Genomic DNA, 23,187 nt, shown 5'->3' with positions numbered 1-23,187 from the left:
CCCAGCGAGATAAATCGGCGCGCCGCCCGGGTTTAAGACTTAATTAAAAATTTAGTCAAAAACCAATTAGCGGCTACGCCGGATTAACATATTTCTAATTATCCGCCGAACACTTTCGGCCGCCCTATACCGCTGCCTCGACTACTTGCCATATACGAGAGGGCCACGCCACGTCTCCCCGCCGATGACTTTGCGTTACGCGATTTCCAAAAGAAACTTTCTCATCTTCCTTTCCTCCTCTTCCTTCCTTCATTTATTTATTTATTTATTTATCCTCCCCTCTTTCTTCCTTCCCTTTTGCTATATAAGACACGTAACACGCCTCATCATTCCCTCCCGCTCAATGGAGAAAGGAAACTCTTCACTTACCTCTGTGCGAAAGCCTCCTGATCCTTTTCGAATCGATTTTATTCTCTCCTTCACTTACCTGTTTGCCGCTGAAAACGACGATAAATAATAAATTCGTGGCATATTCGCGAGGGTATAATACACGAATTGAATCGGTGAACAAGTCGGCGGTGTAAATACTGAAATCATTTTTATTTCGCTATGGTATACTTCCATGGATAAATTATCATGTTACATTTATACAGGGCGCTTGCAAGGTACATCCTCGTCGCAGTGTGAATCGCCGATTTACATTTCGTCCCTTGGACACGTATGTATGTACACGCTCTTTGAATTTTCGTTTGAAAAAAGGGAAAGAGGAAAAGAAAAATTCTGAAAAGAAGTACTTTTATACCGCGCACGAATCAATCAACACTGTGATCGAGCGTTTCCAAAAAATCGTTTCTTTTGTTTTACCTTGTTTATTTCAAACGAGAAAAACGAGATCGTTCGATCGTTTCGGGAGGAATACTACTATCTGTTCTAGCAAGTGATCGGCCACGTGTTTCAACCTGGTCTCGATTATCTTTAAATTTGATATATCTTTCTTAAGGGAAACGAAACGAGTCGGAGTCGCGGCTCACACACAAAATGTCGTCCCGGATCATTTTATAGCCTTTTCACAACTCATTCGAACGTCCTGTACACGCGTGCCGATATATTAATATATTTATATATACATACGTACACACTTATACGCGGAGATCCGATAGAGAATCTATTTACAATATGTACAATACAAATCGCCACGTGATACGCGTGAATTTTCGTGTGAGTGAGATCAACGGCTTGAAATGCTTTCTAAATGCTTGGCGGCCATCCTGTTTTCGACCAGCCCCGAAAATATTCATGATCCCTCGCTCGTTACATTCAATCGAGTCTTGTCTCCGCGACCTTCCATATACGTAGAAAAATAAAAGGATGGGCACGAGAGGGGGAGGGGAAGTTTCGAGCGGTTGAAAGAAGAAGGCAGTTCAAAATTTTCGTCCAAAATTCGCCCACTGGGCGAAATCACCGAGTTAAATATTTCTGCTATTCCTTTCAATCCCTATTTGGACGGCGATGGGTTCGAAAATCGTCCACGATCACAAATCGATTCGTCGCCACAAATTTCTCACCGAATCGGTCGAAGAGACTCTTCTCCAAACCCATCACCATCGCGAAAATTTCCTCCAGCCGTTTCCATTTTCCCTCGAGTCGAGACAAGTTTCGTTGTCGTCCGCCAGCGAGGAAGAGGCGGACTGGCCAGGGTAAGAGCGACTCGCCTCTGCCTTATTAAGGCCTGTGTCCAGGGGGCCCCATGAACATGGCCGCCGCGGCGGCGACATGGGTGTGCCTAGCCATGGCCGCCGCGATGAAGGGAGGCACTCCTGGTGTTCCAGGAGGCCCCACTCCGGAGAACATTAGGCCAGAGCCGAAACTCGGGTGCAGCAACGGCCTCGCGGACAGCCTCAGCTTCTCGATTTCCGCCTCCTGGAGACGCTTCGCCTTCGCTCGCCTGTTCTGGAACCAAATTTTCACCTGGAACATAAAGGGAAAGGTTTCAAATTCAATTTGACTCGACTCGGTGTCAAGGAAAAGGTATGCAAGACTAATTTTTTCTTCCTAATAAATTTTCTTTACAACTCGAATTTACGTGTCGAGGCTGTTTTTCAACGGATATTTTAACGCAATGAAAACTATCCAAATCGATTTTATATTTACACATATCATTATTCATGATTTCGCAAGACGCGAAATAAAAATTAACGAAATCTAAAGATCCTGCGCATGAAACGTCGATGACCAGTTTAGGGAAAAACGACTCGTGGCGGAAGGAGCGTCGATGCATCGGTAATTAAATAATTACGCTATCGATCAAGCGGGTGCGGTAACGCGAAGCGGTCTAACAAGGGACGCGGCGGCGGATAGAGAAAATAGGTGCACCGCAGTGCTGCATGAACGGCTATTTAGCGCGTAATTAGCCGGCTCAAATTGGTGAAAGCAGCCGTCCGGAGCGGCCTACGTAGGAATTCGCCGATGTAGTTGGAAACTTGCTACGTGGAAAGATATGCGGCTCGAAGCCCTCTTTCGGCTGGTTAATTGTGTTTGCACAGTCGCCGGCCAATTTTCATGTTTGGACAGATGCGATTCAGCCTTCGCGAATCGATCCACGCAGCGATTGCGCAACGACGTCTAAATCCGTTTTTTACGCGAAGATGAGCAATGCAAGCGACGTGTTATCCATATTCGTAGTATAATAATCGTTTTTTTTTTAAATAGAAACTAGTGTCGATGAAAAATAAAAGGAAGGCTTGCTGAATGTTCTCTCTTCGAATGCTTCGTTCATTGTTACATAGATAAAGAAGGATATAATTTTACAAAGAAACTAACTTAACATTGGAAAGAGAAAAAGGATAAAGAAAGTATTACTCTTGAATTACTTGTTTTCGAAGAAATAAATCGATAATTATAAATATTGATATTAAAAATATCAATACTACAGAAACAGACACGTGATCTTTTATTTCGTTTCCCAAGCAGATGATCCTCTAGAATGCACGAGTTAACAAAATAACAGTAGCACACGAATAGTGTGTGCACGGGTATATAAATTTTATAAGAATAAAGAACTGGTAAGCGTGATATAATAACGGCGTATCTCAGATTGAGATAGATGAGTAGCACTGTTTTAATTAAAAGAAAATTATTTTAAACGTTTGTTTAAATTATATATATTCGCTCAGTCCATCATACTCTCGAATATTCCCAGGTAGCTGCGCGTGCAACGACGACAATCTTCCTATTATCATCGTTATTATTCTCATTATCATCATTTTTATCGAGTGTAATGCCCGCCGACTGGCCGAAGAATTAGCATTAAGCGGGTTGGAGCACGCGTAACGAGGAGCCGTAATCTGATCTCTGGAATGGATATAATGTCGAGGGGGTATATACACAAGAGGGGTAAATAAGAAAACGCGCGCAGATGCGAAAAAGAGCAAGATATAAATCGCGCAACTTCTTAATAAATCAGGCACGATGTCGGGGCGTAGAGCGGTGAAGCCTCGGGGAGGATAGCCTCGTCTTGGCTCGCTTAGAAAGTAGAAATCTCGCGTCGCGTGACAATGCGCAATCAAATCGTTGGTGTAGAGGAGAGAGAGAGACATATTGCGATATCTCGCCTTGTTTTTCTCCTCGCCAACGACTTCCTGTTTTTCACGGTCGTAATACCATCCAAATATACAATTTTTCCAGGGAATAACGTAACTCGCCCTTTGGAATTGTTATTACTCTCTCTCTCTCTCTCTCTTTCCGGATATTGTTTGGAATTGCACTCTTCCTTTCGATATTCTCTCTAAGAGATTTTATTATTTCGAAAAATTGAAGAGGGAGTGTCTCGTTCGTTCGTATCGAGTTTTATTAAATTGCGTAAATGAATGGGTGTTTCGATCGCCATTGTTGGAGGAAATACGAATAAATAAGTTTTAAATAATTACAAATTTAATTCTACATTGTATGGATATTTATATAATTGCCTCAACAGTAATTTCATTAATACCAATAACACGTCTAATCATCTTTCTTTTCGTCCAAATTACTAATTATTTCAAATCAATCTCGCGATTCACGTATTATTACACATTATTTTCTTCTCCAATTTCATAAAACAAGTTCTTTCTATGCTACTCTTTCTCAAAGATTCGATCATTTTCTAACATAACATTCCTCTTTATAATTACAACGTATACTACACGTAGAGAATTTAATTCTACATTCTATGGATATTACATAATTGCTTCAACAGTAATTTCATTAATAATCATCTTTCTTTTATCTTTTATTACACATATTAACCATCATCGTTCCATCATTTTCTTCTCCAATTTCGTAAAACAAGTTTTTTTCAAAGATTCGATCATTTCCTACCTATACAACATTCCTCTTCTACATAATAATAATATATAAATCTAAAATATTCAAACGTTCGTAACACGACCGAACGTTGATCCCCGTTGAAACCGATGAATATCCCAATCGATCCAGCCAACCGTCTCGAAAATAATTTCCACGAACGCCGCTATTGCATTCTGACCGCGTGAATATCGCAACCCGAATCGCGAACATACCTCTTCGTCGCCGGGTGAATAATGAGAGGAGGGAGGGGTGGCCTGTTTCGGAAGGACGAAGAGAAGAGCAAGGAGGAGGAGGAGGGGCGATCGTAGCTTATCTAAGCAAATGAACGGGGCCGAGGAGAGGCTTCATTTCGTCTGATGCATTGTAATGAATACGCAAAGTGTATTCGAACACGCCACCGCATGCGATAATAGGCAGCGCTCGTCTCTTTGCCCTGCGCAACGAACACGTGTTCGCGGCTCGAGTTGATTTCATTGATCGTTCAAAATTTCAAATCCCCACGATTTTTCTCTCCCTGAGATCAGAGCAGAGACCTTCTCAACGGTTTACAACGGGGCTCCCCTTGACAAATTTCGTTTCGCAATAAACACGATAAATGACACAGGAGGAGGAGGAGGAGGAGAGGGGAGGTACACGGCGGGTACGCGTGTACACGCCCACTCTATGCGCAGCCTTAATTAATTTATACCCCGCGCGAGTTATTAACGCCGTTAAGTTATTATCAGCGGAGGAAACACTTTCGTGTGCGTCTGTTGGTACAAATTAGAAGTAGAAGCAGAATGTAAAAGGGGTCGGGCAGGCTAATCGCGCGTCCGATAAAACTTTTCAATGTTTCGATAATTATTTTCGAATCGGTAATCGGTTGTATACGATGTGAATATTTTATTATGCAAATTTGGAATTTTAAATATATATATATATATATGTATATGTTGATTTTATTATATTTATCGTCTTAATTTCGATTATTTTCAAGCTTATTATCTTGCGTATTCTACGGATTTTTGTTTTGTTTTGCGTGTTTAAATTTCTTGTAAATGAGCAGTGAATTTTTTAGATAGACATTTATGAATTCGATTATATTCGTGTTTCGCATTGGAGAAAATTTGAAATAAGCTGGAATATTGGAAATACGGAAAGTATTTTTTGTAAATAAATGTTAGTCGTGGATATGTTATTTTATCTGATGCGCGATTACAGGCAAATATTACGTAGAATTTATTTTTGTACTCGAGATAGATAAGATGTCTACTTTTGCTGCTTAAAATTGAAATGCAATTAACCATTTTCTATTTTCTTATTCTTTAGATACCAGAGTTGTTTATATGATATGTTATCTATGCGTATATAACTAGTTTCATGTATAACGACGTTTCGAAATGTCTGTGTGAGATATTCAATTATCTGATTATTAACGATTCGAAATGTAAATTTCCTTAAAATTTTTACATTTCTGGAAATATTAAATACATACTATTATTAATCATTATTAAAAAAATAATAATAATAATAATAACATACTCGTGCCAATATCGATCGTCAAGAAATCAACCGTTTCAGAGAAAGCTGAAGAAATGGAAATCGACAAGCTTTATCGCATCGATAAAATTTTTCCAATAAAAATATTTATTTTCCCGAGATAATTCTGACCAAGATTAATCTCCACTCGTGAATTCGATTAAATTCGAAGCTTATTTACATAATAAATAAGTCTGCCTGTAAACGTCTCAATCATCTACAATTAATATCAATTAGACAGTTATTCAACAACGTTATCAAAATATTATTCAAATATATCATCGTATTTCTCTTCGATTTGGAATTAACATAATCTTACTCGAAGCTTGCTGATTAAACTTCGAGATCGATAAACATCCGACGTTGAATTGATCGAAATAATCGGAGACAATTCACAAATCGAATTTTCGTTCGATTTCGATTCACACGCACAGCACACACTTGAGAAAACAGTTTCGATCTTCTTCTTTGCCGATTATTTTCTCCGATGTATACGTAAAAATTACGTGTATATATATATATAATATCATTTCATTAACGTTCAATTTAATTAACGTCAATCATGTTAATTGGATACCGAAAAAAGGAAAAAAAAAAAAATTGCCTGCCTCCATGAAAGGGTGTGCAATTACGCCTCGATGTGACGTATCTGATGCAAAGGCAGAAAGAGGAAGAGAATTTGATTCTGGGCGAGCAATTACGAAGACAAAGAGGAGAGCGAAGAAAGAGGGAGAAATAAATTGCCAGGGAATACAAGGGGAGGAACAAATGCGCGTAAAGGAGTCGCAAGTTCACGGTGCTTTCGAACGAAATGATCCTCTTGTTGCGTGCGAGCCACCCTTTTTTGCCACTTTCTCTATTTACGCGCTTCCGAGAATAGTTTCCATTCTTTTCTATCGTTACAAGCTTCGGTTCTTTCTTTCTTTCTTTCTTTTTTTCCAAGGTATTTTAAACTACGACGAAGAAGTACATAAGAGAAAATTCCGAGGGATGATATTATTTCGAAACGTGAATATTCGAGAATAAGAGATTCTATTGTGTGGGTCGAGAAATTTGCCAAATTTTCCTTGAAATGTGGAACAATTTGGTAATATTAAAGTTATCCGAATTGTTTCGTTTGTTGCAACATTGTGACGATTATTATAAAAGTATTCGAATATCAGATTTCAATGAGAGCTCGGGTGTTTGTTTTATATAGAACAATTTTCTTTCTGACGAAAAATTCTTGAAGGGACCTGTTTTTTCGTCTAGGAATAGGTTTTTATTTTTTACAAAAGATATTAAAATCCGGACAATTTGCGCGTTTGAAGAAACGAAAAAGAAGATTGAGAATTCATTTTAATCTTGGCAAAAATAAAATTCACATAAATAATTTTTCTCTAAACGATTTTTATATGGAAATACAGATATAGATAGATTTTATAAAATAAAATATCGACTTGAAACTTTCACGAATACTTTCAATCACGTTCTTTCTTACTTTTAAATTCAATTATCTCGCATTATTATGCGTTATTAAAAAAAAAAAGAAAATTATTTTAAGACAGACCAAAGGAAATGGGCCAAAGCATTACAAATATTAAATAAAATCCGAATACAAGAATTACATCAAATATATTACTATTTAAAATCTATTATTATTAAGTATTCGTTTCAAAAACACCTTATTTCCACTCGTCCATATCAAAACGAATACGTTTCAAGTACGATCGTTAAAATAATAAAACCTGAAGCATTCCAAAGAATACGAATATTCCGATTCGACGGGATTTATGAGTCAACAGAAAAGTGTATATTCTCCGCGAGAATACACACGTTTTCACAAGAATACAAAAATGTTCCCCCCCCCCCCCTTAATTGTTAATTTGCTAATTTTCGAGGCGTCTCACCTGCGTTTCCGTGAGGTGAAGGGACGACGAGAATTCCGCTCGTTCGGCGATGGTTAGGTACTGCTTTTCGCGAAACTTTTTCTCCAGGGAGAGCAGCTGCTGCGTGGTGAACGGTGTCCTCGGCTTCCGATTCGGCTTGTGCTTCCTCAGGGTGCACCTGACAGGGCCTGGTCCCGGCCCCGGCAGCCTCAGATCGCCTGCAACCGATCCGGAAAACCGGCGATCAGAAACACGATTTTGGAGGGAGACTGTGTCGAATTAGAAATTTATTCGAGGCGTAAATCTAAAAACGATCTTTTGGAGGGGGGAGGGGGGGATATATCCGTCGTTGAGAGGATTTTGTAATGGAAAGTCGTTCGAGGAATATTGGAACAGAGATATTTGCGTGGATAGAGATTAGAAATATTGGCAGTTTAAGAATTCAGGAAGATAGATTTTTGAAACGTATAAAGTAAATAGAGATAAATTGAAGAAATTGCAGTTTCTAAATTGTTAACGCAGAATTAATCATCTTTTTACTGGTAGACAAATATTGATGACGAGTTTCTAAATCTTGGACTCGTTGGAATCGTTTTAAAATTAGGTAAAGGAATATTAATATCATGCAAATATTATTTTTAAGTGAAGTTATTTCATACCCACGTATGTCACAATAAATTAGAAATGGAAGATAGTGATTGAATATATGATAATAATAATACTTGTTACTTTCAATTTATTTCTCTTCAATTTACTATTACAATTCTTAAGTAACGAACTCCTAACGTTAAATTGTTCGCAATCCCGAGAGTTTGTGTTTATTATCGAGCCGAAAACGCGATAAAACAATGAATATACGTTGAATAATTAATGCAGTATAATTACGTTATATGGAAGGTGAATTAAGATATCTATAGGGGAAACGGTGTAATATTTTCTTGTGATACGATATAGCTCGTATAATTATTGTCCAATTACCGTGCCTGATAAATCGTTTACCGTGGTTGCAGTGGAGCAAGACGATAATTAAGAGCGAGAAGAGAAAGAAGACGGAATGGGATCGGAGAGAAATTGTAATGACTGTGAAATAAGATTACAATTTCTCACTCGTTTCCTCTACTCGTAAAAACCGTCTGTAAATCGACGTATATATAAACTTGTTATATTATTTCGAATGGAGAGATGCATTTTAATTCTTACAAATTCAGAGAAACTCGAGCTATAACGGTCAGTTTCTCTGTTATAACTGAGAGCAAGTTATTCGCGTCTTAGAATACGAATTCTCTTTCCTTTGCATTATTTCTTTTAATTTCACACAATTCGAAAATCCTCACGATTCGAATTTCGACGATACTTTTTTTTTTTTTTTTTCTCTCGTTCGTTCCATATCGCAAAATGATAAATGCGTATACATTTGTTTACATAATCGCACAACCTCTTACTTAATCAGGTCCTCGATCGATCGATTAAAAATATATTACCCGGCGAAACGAAGATTGTCGAAGGTGTATTAATATATATATATATATACGCTTATCATTAATTATGTCATCGAACGCGATAGAAACGAGCGGGATCCTCGAATATCCGATATCATTACAAAGTTCGTAATATTAATCATGTTTGCGCAGATTTGTTCGAATGGTGCGAAATTATCGGCACGTTATTCCCGTGTATGCGTTGCATAATAATTATCTGGGAGGCGGCGATAACGTTACCCGCCGGCCGTTAATTAATGCCCGCTCGACGCTTCCAATGAAAACCATTGTCCAACTTTTTATCCAGTGTTTACCTCTTTTCATCGATTTCGATTCCGATTTCAGAACCGATTTTATCCGTTTCGCGAGCCGAGTATAAAATATAAAAGCGTGTAACAATGACGAGTGTAAATGGGACATTTGTCGTAACTCGTGGATGATGATGATGATCCGAGCATATTAATACCTTTTATTAGCGAGCATCCAATAGAATTGATAAGATTGAAATTTTACGGAATGGAAAAAAAATATCGATTGATTGATTTTAATCTTGATTACTTTTTTAATATTTCTTTGGTGGCTTTGATGTATGAGCTTGGGATTCGATTTTTCCGTACGTTCTAATTAGGCGAATTACAATTACAATTTTTTTTTACTTTTTGTAATAAAAATCGTTCGAAAACAAATTAGAAAATAAAGTTTTCTAACAATTCTGATATTAATAAAATGAAAGATATACTTTCCAAAAGTTGGTTTATATCTAAAATAATAGAAAATGGATCGAATGGTTTGTTTAATATATATGGAAAATTAGAATTAAACATAAAGAAATATATTTTTTGTCAATGATTAATTAATTGAATTTTATACGTGAAATTCTGTTATTTGAAGATGAATTAATTATACCAACTTTCACTTATTTGAATTAAATTTCGTTTGTATTTAATTTATCTAAAACTACAAAAATGGATTCATATAATTAGATTAACGTCCATAATATTAAATATCCATTTTAAATTTGAAAATAATTTTGCAAACTCGATCTAGCAGAATTCCATTTAACATCCGACGGGAGAGAGTTCGCATAATCGGATAGATTAATATAACAAGCCGAGTTCAAGTTCAAACAATGCGGATTCAATCGCGCATCTGATCTAGCTTATTTTTCGGATTAATTCGGATTAACTTCAACTTTTTTCCCCGTGCACATAATTGGAACGAACGGAATTAATTTAGATAAACGGGAAGCTCGGCTGGACAATCATTATCAAGCGTCGTTTAATCGAATGTTGGTAAAAAAATTTCGTCCCGATAATTTTAATGAATTAATTATCCCTAAATGAAATTTAATGAAATAATTCCTCGCGTGTCGTGCATCAAAGATCACAACATTATATGATTTTATAACAAACGACACCACATAAATATAATTGAAAAAGTTCACTGAGAAAACACACTCGTAGAATTCTAACCTAACTTGCACGATGTAACAATAACAACCTCTTCTCGTATTAACGCTTCAACGAAAATAAATTTCGAATATTACGTCGTTGTCCCGACGACGATATTACAAAGATACACGCATGCGCAAATGAATTAAACCAGTTAAAAATAAACTGCTTAAAATTTCTTTCACGCGCATAAAGTTCGTATAAACATCGTACGCGAACAACCTGTTTACACGACTGCTTCCCTCCCTCCGACAAGCGACTCGTGTGTGTGTGTATATATATATATATATACACACCTCTATACGATTTTTCTTTCCAAACGGAAAACGGTGTAGATACACGAGCTCTCGAACGACAAATTCGACTCGATGACCGGATCTTCGACTTTCATCGAAGAAACGGCAAGAAACCACGAGTCGCGGAAAATAATGGAAGGAGGGGAAAAGGATCGTGATGGGAGCGCGAAAATCCTTGCTCGTTTCGCGTTAACGACCGCGCTCCCCGTGCTCACATAAATTAGACGGTCGTCGATCGTGCGTGAGCACACGCGTTTCTCCGCAATCAGCGTCGGCCGTTCGCCGTTAATCCCCAATTTATAGAAGCGAACACGGGGCACGTTCGAGCGCGAAGGGAACGGTCTTACCTATCGGTTGCCAACGACCGGTGAAATTGAATCGTAAAAAATAAATTGTTTTCGCGTTACGCTCCCGTTTCGTTGCCAATCCAACGTGATTATACCCGCGGTATCCCCGTGCTCGATGATTAACTCGTACGCGTGTCATTAGCCGATTTCTAGGATCGGATTCTTGCTGCCGCTCGAATCGTGGAATTTTAAAACGAACCAAGGCTTCGATGCACGCTCGATACTCGTCGATTTTGATGGAGGAAAAGAGCGATTGTGGAAGGATATTCGTTTTTTTTTTTTTTTTTTTTTTGTTTTTACGATCGCATGCTTGCAGTCGCTCTTCTTGCATTCGACGAGTTACGATTATTGTTATTATTGTTGAAGGAAAAGTAGTGTGTAATAGCATGTATAACGTTTTGTAACTGTGCGATATACTAAAACGGTAGAGTAACAATTGTTGTTGGTAATTATTAAAATGAAAACTTATTTTAGTTTATTTTCGTATTTTTAAAGAAAATCGTATATAATAATTTTAATAAGGTTGATCAAGGTTTAAAATATTCTTGTGAAATTGAAGAAAATGAAGTTATAATTGAAATTTTCCAAAGGTTTTAAAGAAGAATTATAGAGACACGTTTACAAATTTTATATATTCATTGTATAAAGCTTCAAACATTTTTAAACGTTCTTAATAATTTTCGATAAATTTCAATTTCCCCAACCGATTGAAATCTTTACAGTTTCTCGTGCAGAGGAAAGAAGGCAACCGATCGGCCGAGATCGGTAGAGATCGCGTGTGGACGATCTTTCAGGGGGTGGCAAAAAATCGGTGTTCGTTGGAGGGCCAGAGGATGACGATTTCGCGGCAACCGGTGGGGCAACAGCGAATTCCACGCGCTAATTAACGATCGGCCAATGACAAAAAGCTGGAACGGCGGCATTGTCCAGGGCGGATCTGTCGCGACATCGGTATTACGTCTTCCATTCCGGCATCCCCCGTATCGACCTGGCCGCATAACCGATCAATATGTTCCTCTTAGAGGCTAATTAATTTCTGCTAATTAAACGCTCGCTAGGATCTTCGAGGGAATAATACATCTTCGACTTTCCACGGCGTGGACAAAGCGCCTGTCCGATATTCTTTAAAACGCGTTGAGTTGGAATGGCGTTGATCGAGGAGAAATGATATTTGCGAAAAGGTGTGGTTTAAAGTCGGATATTCTCTAATGGTCTAAGAAAACGAATATAAATATTCGAAATTTGAGTAATTGAATCTGAGCTTGAATCAAATTTTAGAGATATTCGAGCGTTCAAATGCAACACATTCGAATTTCCGTGTATATTTGAACAACATTCCCTACCTTCGATGATTTATCGTCACTTGTTTTCGTCGTTTTCGAACGAATCTATAGAATAAGTGCAAATGATATTAAGGATGCTAATTGGAAGACTAATTATTAACTTTGAAACTCAAAGAAAATTTCGAGCGTAAATGTAATTTCGAGACGATTTCTCTTATCCATCGTTTATATTCGAATTTTCACTCGAATTAATTCAGGAAGAGCTGAAATATCACGTTTCATTTTTTCTTTTTTCGAAGATATCGTGATTATTAATTATTGATTTGTCGCGTGATGTGAACCTTCGCGAGTGATGTATCTGGAGGAGTAACGAAGGATTCTCGATAAAGTTGCTCCATCGAGGCGGCAATAAATTCTTTGCCGAGAATAAAATAGTCGTTGATGAAACGTAGAGCGAAACGGGTTTCGTCTTTTGCTCTTTCTCTCTCTCTCTCTCTTTCTCTCGCCGATATCGCGCTGACAATTCGCGTATCGCGGCCAGTTGCGTATCTTACTAATGACCAAGCCTTTGCCTCAATATGTTTCTTATGAACGCCAATTAATTTCTACTAATTAAATGTTCGTATGATTTATGATCGATACGTGGCACCGCGTGTATATGTACATTTTACGTTGGTGATCTCTTACGTCTCTTTCCTCGATCTGACTCTTTTTCTTTTTTTTCTTTTTTTTTTTTTTTAAGACGAGACAAACTTATTGTTAAGGAATAAATTTGTCGAACGAATTTGTCGAAGATTAAAAGAAAAGAGCGTGGAAACGATTAAATTGGTATACGCGTATACGAGATAAGATAAAATTTGGATCTTTGTTTTCGTTGTTTTTGTTTTTTAATAAAGAGAATTGAAATCGAGTGCAGATGCGGAAAATGGAATTGTAAACGTAGTGAAAGAAGATTCTTTCGTGTGGTAAAAGTTTATTATCACGAGATATGTGTTTAGATTGGATTTTTTTTTAATAATTTGTCCAGAAGAAGAAGAAAAAATGGACGAAAACAATTAATATTCGAGATTTTATATAATCTCAAAGTATTCGAGAAAGTCGTTTATCAAATCGAAATTAGTATTGCAAATGGAATAAAATTTAAATCGATTTACTATTTGATTTTTTTAATATATTTTGCGCGTCATTTGCACGTAATCCAGTTGTATTTAATTTTTAATTTCCGCGTTTTCCAACGAATAATTCGCAATTCGCGAATTTCTAACGAAACTGGCAGAATTAAAAAGACGCGTTCTTTTCTTTTTTTTTTTTTTTTTTTTTTGTAAACTTTATCTATTTGAGAGCGAATTCTAATTTAAATATCATTACGTTAATTTCTCTTCCTAATAAATTCTCGAACGCGAATTAACGCGAAACCCAGTTTACTTATTTGCAAAAAATGGAGCAAGAAGGAACGATTTCCACGAATTTCTCGTCGAATATCACGCATCAAGACCGATTCAAATTATTGTTCGGATTATCTCGAATGTTTCTTTTCCTTATTTACATTGAAATTAAAATTTGGCGTAATAATTTCTCCCTAATTAAATTAGAATATTTAACTTCCCTATTATTCTTTATCCACTTTCTCTGGATCTCCAAGATTACGTTCCTTTGTTTCGCAAGATTTATCGATCGACTCTCCGTGAAAATAATTTTCAAACACTTTTTTTCAAACACCAGAATTATTGCCCCATCTCACGAATAATCATTCTTACGTACAATCCTCTTACAATTCCCTCTTTCGCCTCAAAAAAAGAAGAAAAAATCTCCGAATCGATCGAATCCTTCCCAGAAGAATCTAATTAGACCGTTAATTTAGGAGAAGAAAACGATCTTGTTGATCCTCTGAAGGAACTAACGAGGGACGGGTCGGTGGACGCGTGGCGAAATGCATTCCCTGATCCGAGGAGAAATCCTGGTGGATTGTCCCTGCGATTTCACTCGCGGATCAATATGTTCCTCTTGCCGGCTAATTAATTCCCGTTAATTACCGGTACACGCCAAGGCACGCAGGTTTCGTTAACGAGTAAGAGCGTTCCATTGTTCCTTCCGCCTCTCCCTCCTTCCCTGTCGAAATATTCGCCGAGAAATCGGGCGCGAATCGCGCGGCATTAACGCGCCTCGACACCGCTAATTAACGCGTTAATAACGATCGATGCTCGGCCGATAATTGGCGATAAAAATCGGTACGAATGGGATATCGACACTTCCGCCTCTGTGCGTGTTGTTATCGTGGCGAAACACGGTTTTGCGCAATTTCGGTTTTGGAATTTGAGCCGAATTACACAAAGGGGTTGGCAAGTTGTTTTTTTTTCCATTACGAATTTCGATCGATTCGAGAGGGGGGACAGATGTCTCAATGCGGTTTATTTAGCTTTACCTGGACACCGTTGAATGCCGGATAATCCCACGGGAAGCCGGCGAAATGCTAATTCATTGCCGCATTGAATAGCGAGCCGCAAACGTTTCGCCTCAAATTCTCCATGAATCTGAAAGTAACCCGAAGGTAAAAATCCCTTGGAACAGGTGTGCACCATTTATCTAACCTCGCCGTGTCCGGCCGAGTTACTTATCTATCTACCATCGGAGTGTAGATCTAACTCTATGCTCCCCGCCGAATTGCAGAAAATGCGTGATTCATTAGCTTCCGATTCTAGAGGCAGTTTTAATCTCTTTCGCAAATCTTCAGTATTTTTCTTTCTTTTCTTTCGACTCGTTGTCCAACGTCGAAACAATCGTCGAATTTCGATGCCTTGTTCGGAGCATTGGTGAAGTTTGTCGAAAGTTACGATGGAATTGGGTTTTATATTTAGTATTTAATGTTCCATGGCTTTACAAATTCTCGCATTTCTACCCAATTACATCGTTCTTTTGTCCGCCCTTATTTGAATATCGCGTCTGAAGTATTGGTGTATTATAAGTACAAGTACGAGCACGACAAATTGAACGATATTACTTCAACATGCGTTTAATTTATAAAGTTCTCTAGTGAAATTTGTTGCACTCTGAAAAATAGAAAAAACTTTTCTATCCTTTCCAGAATTACTTGCTAGCAATTAAAAGCGTCATATTCTCTTAGATACAAAAAAAAAAAAAAAAAAAAAAAAGAGAATGTCTCAATACCGTTCTTAATTACGCTCTTACCGAAGGCATAATTATTATTATTACGTATCGACATTACAAAACGACCGAGTTAAAAACCAGATCAAGTAAACTTTTGTGTTGTAATCGTCGATGAACGGCCTCGTTTCACGGCAATTAACATTAATTTCAACCAGGAGGGAGGAGGTGTGCGCGGAATTTCTCGGTGCGACTTCCGGAAAAACCGCGGCTCACCCCCCTCCCCAAACGAAACGCCGCCCTGTGTAATTACGCTCGCCACGGATGATGAATCGTTCGAAATATTTTGTGGAACATCATCGGGGACGAGCGTCGTTAATTCATTCCCTGGACACGGAGGCCAGTGCAGATAAATGCGTAGCGGCCGACGGTGGCGTTCGAGCGTTATAAATGACGTCCGTATTCATAATTTTCGAAACGCCACCGCCCAGTGACAGGCCTACGCTCGGATTATCTATCGGTCGGCCGCGGTATCAAGGTATCCCCGCCCATTTCTGATAACTATCCTATAACTGTCCCTATCCCTTCTCCCTCTTCTATGATTTGCTTTCCATCGACTAATTTTTCGCACGAAATCTCTCGACGTTGTTTCGCGAGCGAAATAATGCGATTCGAAAAAGCGAGCGAATTAGAATCGTGAAGCGCCTAGCCTAGTTGTTCGACGCTTTTCCTGATTTTGCCACGTTCGTTTCAACTGTTCGAATTTAGTACAATTTGCTCGTACGACGCTCGAGACATTAGGAGAAAAGACAGTGTTCAGACCAGTGCTCGAAAGTTCGCGTCGCGATGACGCAATAATACGACGTTTTAACAGATGGGAAAGTCGAAGGAACGGCGGATAATATTCCGTATAAGACTCTGGTCGACAACATCCCACGATCTATCGAGTCGCCGTTTCATCCAGAGAAAGAAAGGGGCTAAGAAAGAAATCGAGAAGGATAAGTAATCCTCTCGTCTCTCTTTCTCTCTCGAGAAGCGTGATCCGCCAATAATACGTTTACGTTAGTCGAGCCGCGCATCGTCACCCGCGCATCGAGCTGGCTGCTCGGCCGATAAAAAAGAGAATAACTCGTTCAGCCTCGAGGAGTCTGTCTAATCAACCGAGACAGACAGCGAGGAGAATGGAAGAAACAGGGTGGTTTGGGAAACCACGGCGGGTTGATCAGCGTCGATGAAATTCTGAATCTGGCCACCACCAGACTCTCGAGAGATCTTGCTCGAGAGACGCCGGGTAATTGGTCTCGCGCTGCACGGACGGCAAAAAAGGAGGATGCGGTTGAGTGGAAAAACGGTGGGCGGGGGTAGGAGGCGAAATGTCGTGCCGATAAAGAAGGGAGAGAGATCTAGCGTGGTTTGTCGTTATCATCCGCAAAAACCACGAGCCGAGGACGAGGTTGGCCAGGAAGCCGGGCCCAGCCTAACAAGGGCAGTTTTTAGTACCGAGTTGAATGCATTATGGATGGCCCGAGTTATGTATGACTCTATCATGGTTGGAGCCTTTCGAGTGCCATCGAGTGCGCGCCTCCTGCCTCCACCCCCTGGCTCCCCAGCGTCGGGATACACGTTCGTAACGACACCACGGAGGGAACTTCTGTTCTTCCTCTTTTTTTTTTCTTTTTTTTTTTTTACGAGCCTTTAATGGCGGAGATCTCTTTCTCTCTCTCTCTCTCTCTCTCTCTTCCTCGGCGCTAGTTGGCTCATTACGCGCCAATAGTAATTTCTGGCTCGAACTGGAAGCGCGGCCTCCTCTTCGACTGGAACCTTTCTGATCGAACTTTCAAAGGTTTGGATTAACACGTAGTCAGTGACGTCTTACGACACAAGAAAAAGATCGAAGTGAAAACTGTAAATATTAACGGCGTAACGTTTTTTTTTTATTGTGATCTACGTATTCATAATGTTTCGTATAAAACGAAATATTTCGTTGAACAATTTATACGTAAAAAAACTTTGTTTCTAAAGATTTACGATAGAACATAAACGTGTACAGTTTACGGTTTCGAGAAGAACTGGACGTGTTGGATCGTTCGTGAATCGTGAATCAAAATTAGATGCAAATTAAATTAAGTTAAATCAAGTCCTCGCCAACAATTAGTAATGGAGGAGAGATAAAGTCACGAAGAGCGGAGTGAAAAAAAATTTTTCAATCGGATTTAGCAAGCGTGGAAATCTTGCTCGATGTCTTTTTTCGTTGACAAGTTTCTCGGGGAGGGGAGGGGGGGGGGGAAAGGGTAAAACAGTTAATTGGATCCGAAGGAGCGCGTGTCTTTCAAGGAGTTGACGCGAGGCTGTCATCGTCAAGGAAAAATCGTCAATTAAGAGGCAAGAGGTGGAGGAGAGGTGGGGCACTGCGACAATGCGTTTCCGCGAGTGGAACGATTCATGAGTCGAAACGGGTTCGTTTAATTGATCGATTATTTCGCGCCATTGACGTATTCCACTCCCTGCCGCGACAGGAAACAAAAATAATTCCCGTCAAACCGTGATTTACACGGCCTCCACAGCCCTCCATAACCGATCAATTTTTTCCTCCGAGCGAATCGTTTCGTGAAAATCGTCATTAGACGCCACTGTACGTGACGCAATCAACAGTTCCCTCGATACTTTCGACTCAAACTCGCTCGGCTTTCGAACGCCTCGTGAAACATTTCGACGAAGAACGGCGGGAATGAAAACGATCTTTTCGCCAAGAAACGAAGGATCTCGCGTCCTAATAGCCTAGATACTCGGTGTCGAACGAATGCTCGATCGATTTCTTTCCGCGGCATAGTCGAGGAACAAAAGAAACTGGCGTGACACTGTTCCACGAGATTCTTTCATTTGCAGCGAGAAAGCAGCTACAGGCCGAATTTTTCCGATCGAGAATCGTGGTCTCTTCCTTAGGTAAGATCGTTCCTTATGTTATTTATTTCCACTTTACTTTAGAGTTTCGTGGAGTTTCTTGTCATCCTAGTTTTACTTTTTTATCTTCGTTTCAGATCTCGTAATTCCTACTACTTTCCTGCCACTACAATATACAGAAATTTCTCGAGAGAAAGTTTTCTATATCTTCGTCTTCAACGTTCTTATCACGAACTTTTTTCGTCATTTCACTGCTCGAATTCGATTCTCAAATCACCGTTTCTCCTCCCTTATTGTTTATACGATAGTTCAAACAACGAGGGCCTACCCATTACTACGAACAAGTCGAGGTTTGATCGGCCACCTTCCCTGGAAAAGCGTTTCCCGGAGCGGCGACTTCCAGCGGCGGACGCTTTAGCACGTAATTCCGATAATAACCGGGTTCTCGCGTGACCGGCGACACTAATATCGAGCGTTATGGGGCTGCGTGCCACGAGTGTCGTGGCCTGCGCCACCCACCTCTCCCACTCCAGCTTCCTAATCATCGACATTGTAAGCCGGCCGCCTCGGAAAAGAAACGAGAATAACGATTTACGGAGGAGAGAGGCGAGTTGGTTACGCCGACCCGTAAATCGGGTTGATAAGTAGCCGTGTACCCTCGGCTAATATTCCACCAGCGATCTCGCTTTGATGCCCGAGAATAATGGGTTGCGCGCGCCACCCGCGAATCGATGCTCCATCCTACGCTTTTGGCTGAATTTCAACCGTTCCTCGTTTCACGCGAACCCCTCATTTTCTTGCATTTCGTTTTTTCCTCCTCGAGGAAAAAGAGAGAGAGATTCGCTCGTTTAGAAATCTAGCTTAGAGATCGCGAAAATTATGCGAGGGAAACGAGCGATCTCGATGACGGAGATTATACGCGTCTCGGTTTTATTGCGAATTAACGAGCTATTCCCTTCTTGCCTTTTCCTCTCTCTGTCTCTCTCTCTCCATGCAAACAAGAAAGCAACACACGGTGCGCTTACCGTTCGGACTGGTTGGCCCTCCGTGAGGCGTGTACAGATGTCCATGCGGGTTGTGCGGGTGTGGGGGTGGGGGTAGCCACGCGAATCCCGCGAGGGAATGCGGGAATCCCGCGGGATTCCAGCCGGGGGCGCCGGGGGCACCGGCGAGGTAAGGCGGCCCCTGAGACGGCCTCTGAACCCCGGGATGAATCGGCTGGGGCACAACAGGGCTCGACTTCTCCTCCTTCTCCTGCCCGTTGTCCACCTCTCTCTCCAGCTCGCAGTCCGAGTCCATCACGTTCAAATCCTCCGAGTGGGCCACGCTCCTGATCTCGCTCTGATCCTCGAGATCCAGGTGATCGGCCCTGTCCCCTTCCAGCGAACGGTTCGCCTCGGAGTCGCTTCTGTCGTCCATCAACTCTGCCCGTCTGCTCGCCGGGGAGACGGATCGCGGATCGGCGATCCTCTCCATCCTCTCGTCCTCCTCCTGGCTACCTCCGCGCTCCCTCTGGATCATCGACTCGACGATCCTGGGAGCGGGCGACAATCGCCGATCGTCCCGCTCCCTCTGCGCCTCCTGCTCTATCCTGATGGGGGACGAGGACTTGTCGTGGCTGCCGCCCGTCCTCGAGAAATCCTTCACGGTGAGGATCTCTTGGCGGCCGGCCGACGGATGATCCTGATCCGGCCTGCTCGACGAATTGTTGTGCTGGTGATGGTGGTGGTGGTGGTGGTGGTGATGGTGATTATGGTTGCTGGCGAACGCGAGGCCGTGCGGGCTTAGCCTGGCAAGCAACTCTCTACTTTGGAGTCTCTGCTGCTCCAACAGTAGCTCGCGATACCTCGCCTCCACGTCGAGGCTCTTCTCGGTCTCCATCCGGTCCTCGCTCTCCCGTCTGGCGAACGCGCCGCCTGTCTTCTTCATGTCGCTCAGCAGGGAGTCCACGCTGAAACTGATCTTGCCGCTTCGCGGCTTCAAATTCGACGACGCGGACGTCGAGGTCGCCATATCGACGTCCTCGCACAGCCGATCGTTACCGGTTCCCTGGTTCCCCGTCACCACGCCCTCGCTGCCGCCACTCATCCTCCACGATTTATGCCACTTTTCCCTTCGCCCCCCCCTCCCCTCCCTTTTTCACGACGAACGTAACGAACGTCGGGGATGGTCTAATTACAGGAATAATCCAGGGATCTAAGGGGGGATTCTAAGACGCGTCTCTGGTCAGAGAGACCTCACTATCGGTCACTCGATTCTCACTGGATCCCGCTATCACTGCACCGTTGACGGGCAGACGTCCCTTTTCCACCGAGCACAAACAATTAGAACGTGGTGGTCATCGTCCCCTGTTCCTCGTCGCTTATCCCTCCACCTCGATGCGGAACTCGACAGGTAACCGCGTCATCGTAACAGGGTCACGCCTCGATCTGTCGATCCCTCGGCTCTATCATCGCGAACGTTCACGCGTTGGCATCCCGTTATTCCCGGAATCGGCCGCATCGCCGTGGCCCGACCGAGCCGGATCCCCCCATTTAAGTCGGGACAGTTTCTCTACGAGATCGGCATGACGATTCGATCGACTCGAGCATCACATCCTCTCCAAGCCCTCCTCCTTTCCCTCGAATCGTTGCACACTCAACTGCCGCTCGTTAACTCAAACTGGGAAAATACAAATCGTCCCGACACGCTCGAGCGGAAACGTAGGGTACGCCTTCCCCGTCGCACTGTCACAATCCGCGCGAGGACGGCCGCGCGGGGGGTGTAATCTCCGTAATCTGCCGCGTGGTGGCCAGCGCTGGCGCGGAAACGACACTGATTACCAGCTCGGCTGCGGCCAGGCCGTTCTCTCTCTTCTCGGTGGCGGCCGGCGTCGCGGTGCTTGCCGCCGTGGCGCGCCGCCCCCGCGAGACCCGTGGAACCGGTACCGCGTCCTATCCTCGGCCAATGCGGGCCGCTCGAGCCACACCACGTCCCCGAGCCGGACCCCCGCCCGGTGGGCGTGTCCCGGCAGCTGCACTCGGCCAATCGGCGCGCGCCTCCGTTCTCTCGAGAGAGATCGGGCCTCGCCTCGTTCCCCGTCCACTGGCAGATGGCGTTGGCTGGATCTGGAGAGCCGGTGGTGACTCGTTAACGAGCCGTGGTGTGGGGATGGAAATTAGGGGGGGAGGGGATGAAGCGGAACGGCGGGATGATGAGGCGACTGCTCGGGGAACGTGACGACTCCTAATTGTCTAATTCCCGGGCGCGATGCGCGAATTGATTGGCAATCCTCGCCGCCGACGTGCTGTGCGCGCGCGTGCACGTTTCGTCCTCCCCCTCCTCGACGTCGTCGACTGTTCGACGAGATAATGACCGTTTTCATAGGTATACCTTGATCGGATTGTCGGATCTTTTCCTTTTCTCCTTTTTTCTCGTCGCGGGGGGGAAAAATTTTTCGCGAGAAATCTCTCGAGAGTCGCATGCACGAGGGGGAATGGGGGGTGTACGCGCGTTTGTTCCGGGTTATGATATCGGGCGGCCTGTGATTGATGGAAATTGGAAGTTTGATTGGCAGGTTTTTGACGTGGTTGTTGCGGATTTCAAACTGGCTGGCCGGAAATAACGGACCGAGTAGTGTAGCACGAGGGTATCGTTAAATGTATATAGGGTGGGAGATAAGGTTCTTCTTTTTTTTTTTCTTTCTTTCTTTCTTTCTTTCTTTCTTTTTGTTCCCTTTAGATCGAAGTTTCGGTATTCGGTGCAAAAAGCGACTTCACTACTTCGTTATCAAAAGGATTGAAAATCCGTCCGGCCGAAGCTTACGTCAAAAGGCCGATAAAGGCGAAATTAATTGCTCTCTCTCTCTCTCTCGCTCCTCCCCCCTTGAACTCCTCATCAAAGGAGGAATTAGAGGGAACGAATCTAGAGGTACGTAGCCCGTGTCTTTCCCCCCAAGAGTTGGTTCGAAATTTTCGCGATCTCGTTACGCGCTCGTCAAACTGGCAATATTTTAGGATTAAAACTAATCCGATCGGCGGTGATAGTCAAGAGTGACAGCCGAAAGCCGCGACGTCGTCCCGTGGGAGGTGCTCGGAAGAAGCAGGAAAAGCGGAATCTTTGTCACTGAGTCAAGCCGATTAACCGAAATCTCGTTACAACTGCGCGACAGGAAGTCTGTGGGACGCCAAAAATGAAGGGAGGAAGGATCAATCCCAGAGCGATCCTCTCTCTCTCCACTCTTGACTTTTTCTTCTCTCCCACGATTTATCTTCTCGCCGGATTATTACGATTCCGTTGATTATAAATTCGAACCATCCCCCTCCCTTCCCTCCCCCCCCCTCCGATACCAGCAACCGCGACGATCCTGGAAGGGAGAAGGAGAGGCAGGGATAGTTTTTTCCCCAATTACCAACGTCATCGTTATTATCCCTCCCTTCGTTTCCTCCCGTCCTCGAAGAAACGTGCGGAACGATCCCTATTTCCCCCCCCCCCTCCGCCTCCCTCCCCGTCACCCTTCCTCGAAGGAGGAGTTAGAGCCGCGCAGTCCTCGGGACGTTTCGAAAGCCGTTCGCACATTAGCGGAAGGGGGAGGAGGGGAGGGGAATAAACGACACCGAAATATAGCGCGGATGCGCGATCGCCATAATAGGAGCGGCGAGTAGTCTATTAAGCGTCCTC

At 42.5% G+C, this 23,187-nt stretch overlaps 1 protein-coding gene across 1 annotated transcript; it reads right to left on the bottom strand.

The window, feature by feature from the left end:
* Positions 1-521: 521 nt before the first annotated feature.
* Msx (homeobox protein Msx) lies at positions 522-21,344 on the bottom strand. The gene is made up of 3 exons (XM_012492787.3): positions 19,554-21,344; positions 7,692-7,888; positions 522-1,908 (listed from the first exon to the last, which is right to left on the bottom strand). Exons 1-3 carry the CDS (start codon positions 20,614-20,616, stop codon positions 1,663-1,665), a joined length of 1,506 nt encoding a protein of 501 aa, XP_012348241.2. The 5' UTR covers positions 20,617-21,344; the 3' UTR covers positions 522-1,662.
* Between the last annotated feature and the right edge of the window lie 1,843 nt (positions 21,345-23,187).

The sequence above is a fragment of the Apis florea genome, unplaced genomic scaffold, assembly GCF_048593485.1.
Source record: "Apis florea isolate Af1SG1 unplaced genomic scaffold, ASM4859348v1 contig_3803_pilon, whole genome shotgun sequence".
In the NCBI taxonomy this organism is placed as follows: Eukaryota; Metazoa; Arthropoda; class Insecta; order Hymenoptera; family Apidae; genus Apis; species Apis florea.
The sequence above is the reverse complement of the archived record's forward strand: the minus strand, read 5'-3'. Positions and strand labels throughout refer to the sequence as shown.

Bases quoted from the DNA above. Each gene is read 5' to 3' on its own strand.
- Msx (XM_012492787.3), bottom strand. From the start codon at position 20,616: ATGAGTGGCGGCAGCGAGGGCGTGGTGACGGGGAACCAGGGAACCGGT. The intron at 7,889-19,553 runs GTAAGCGCACCG...GATCGGTTGCAG, and splicing joins AGGGCCAACCAGTCCGAACG to GCGATCTGAGGCTGCCGGGG. The intron at 1,909-7,691 runs GTGAGACGCCTC...TTTATGTTCCAG, and splicing joins TTCACCTCACGGAAACGCAG to GTGAAAATTTGGTTCCAGAA.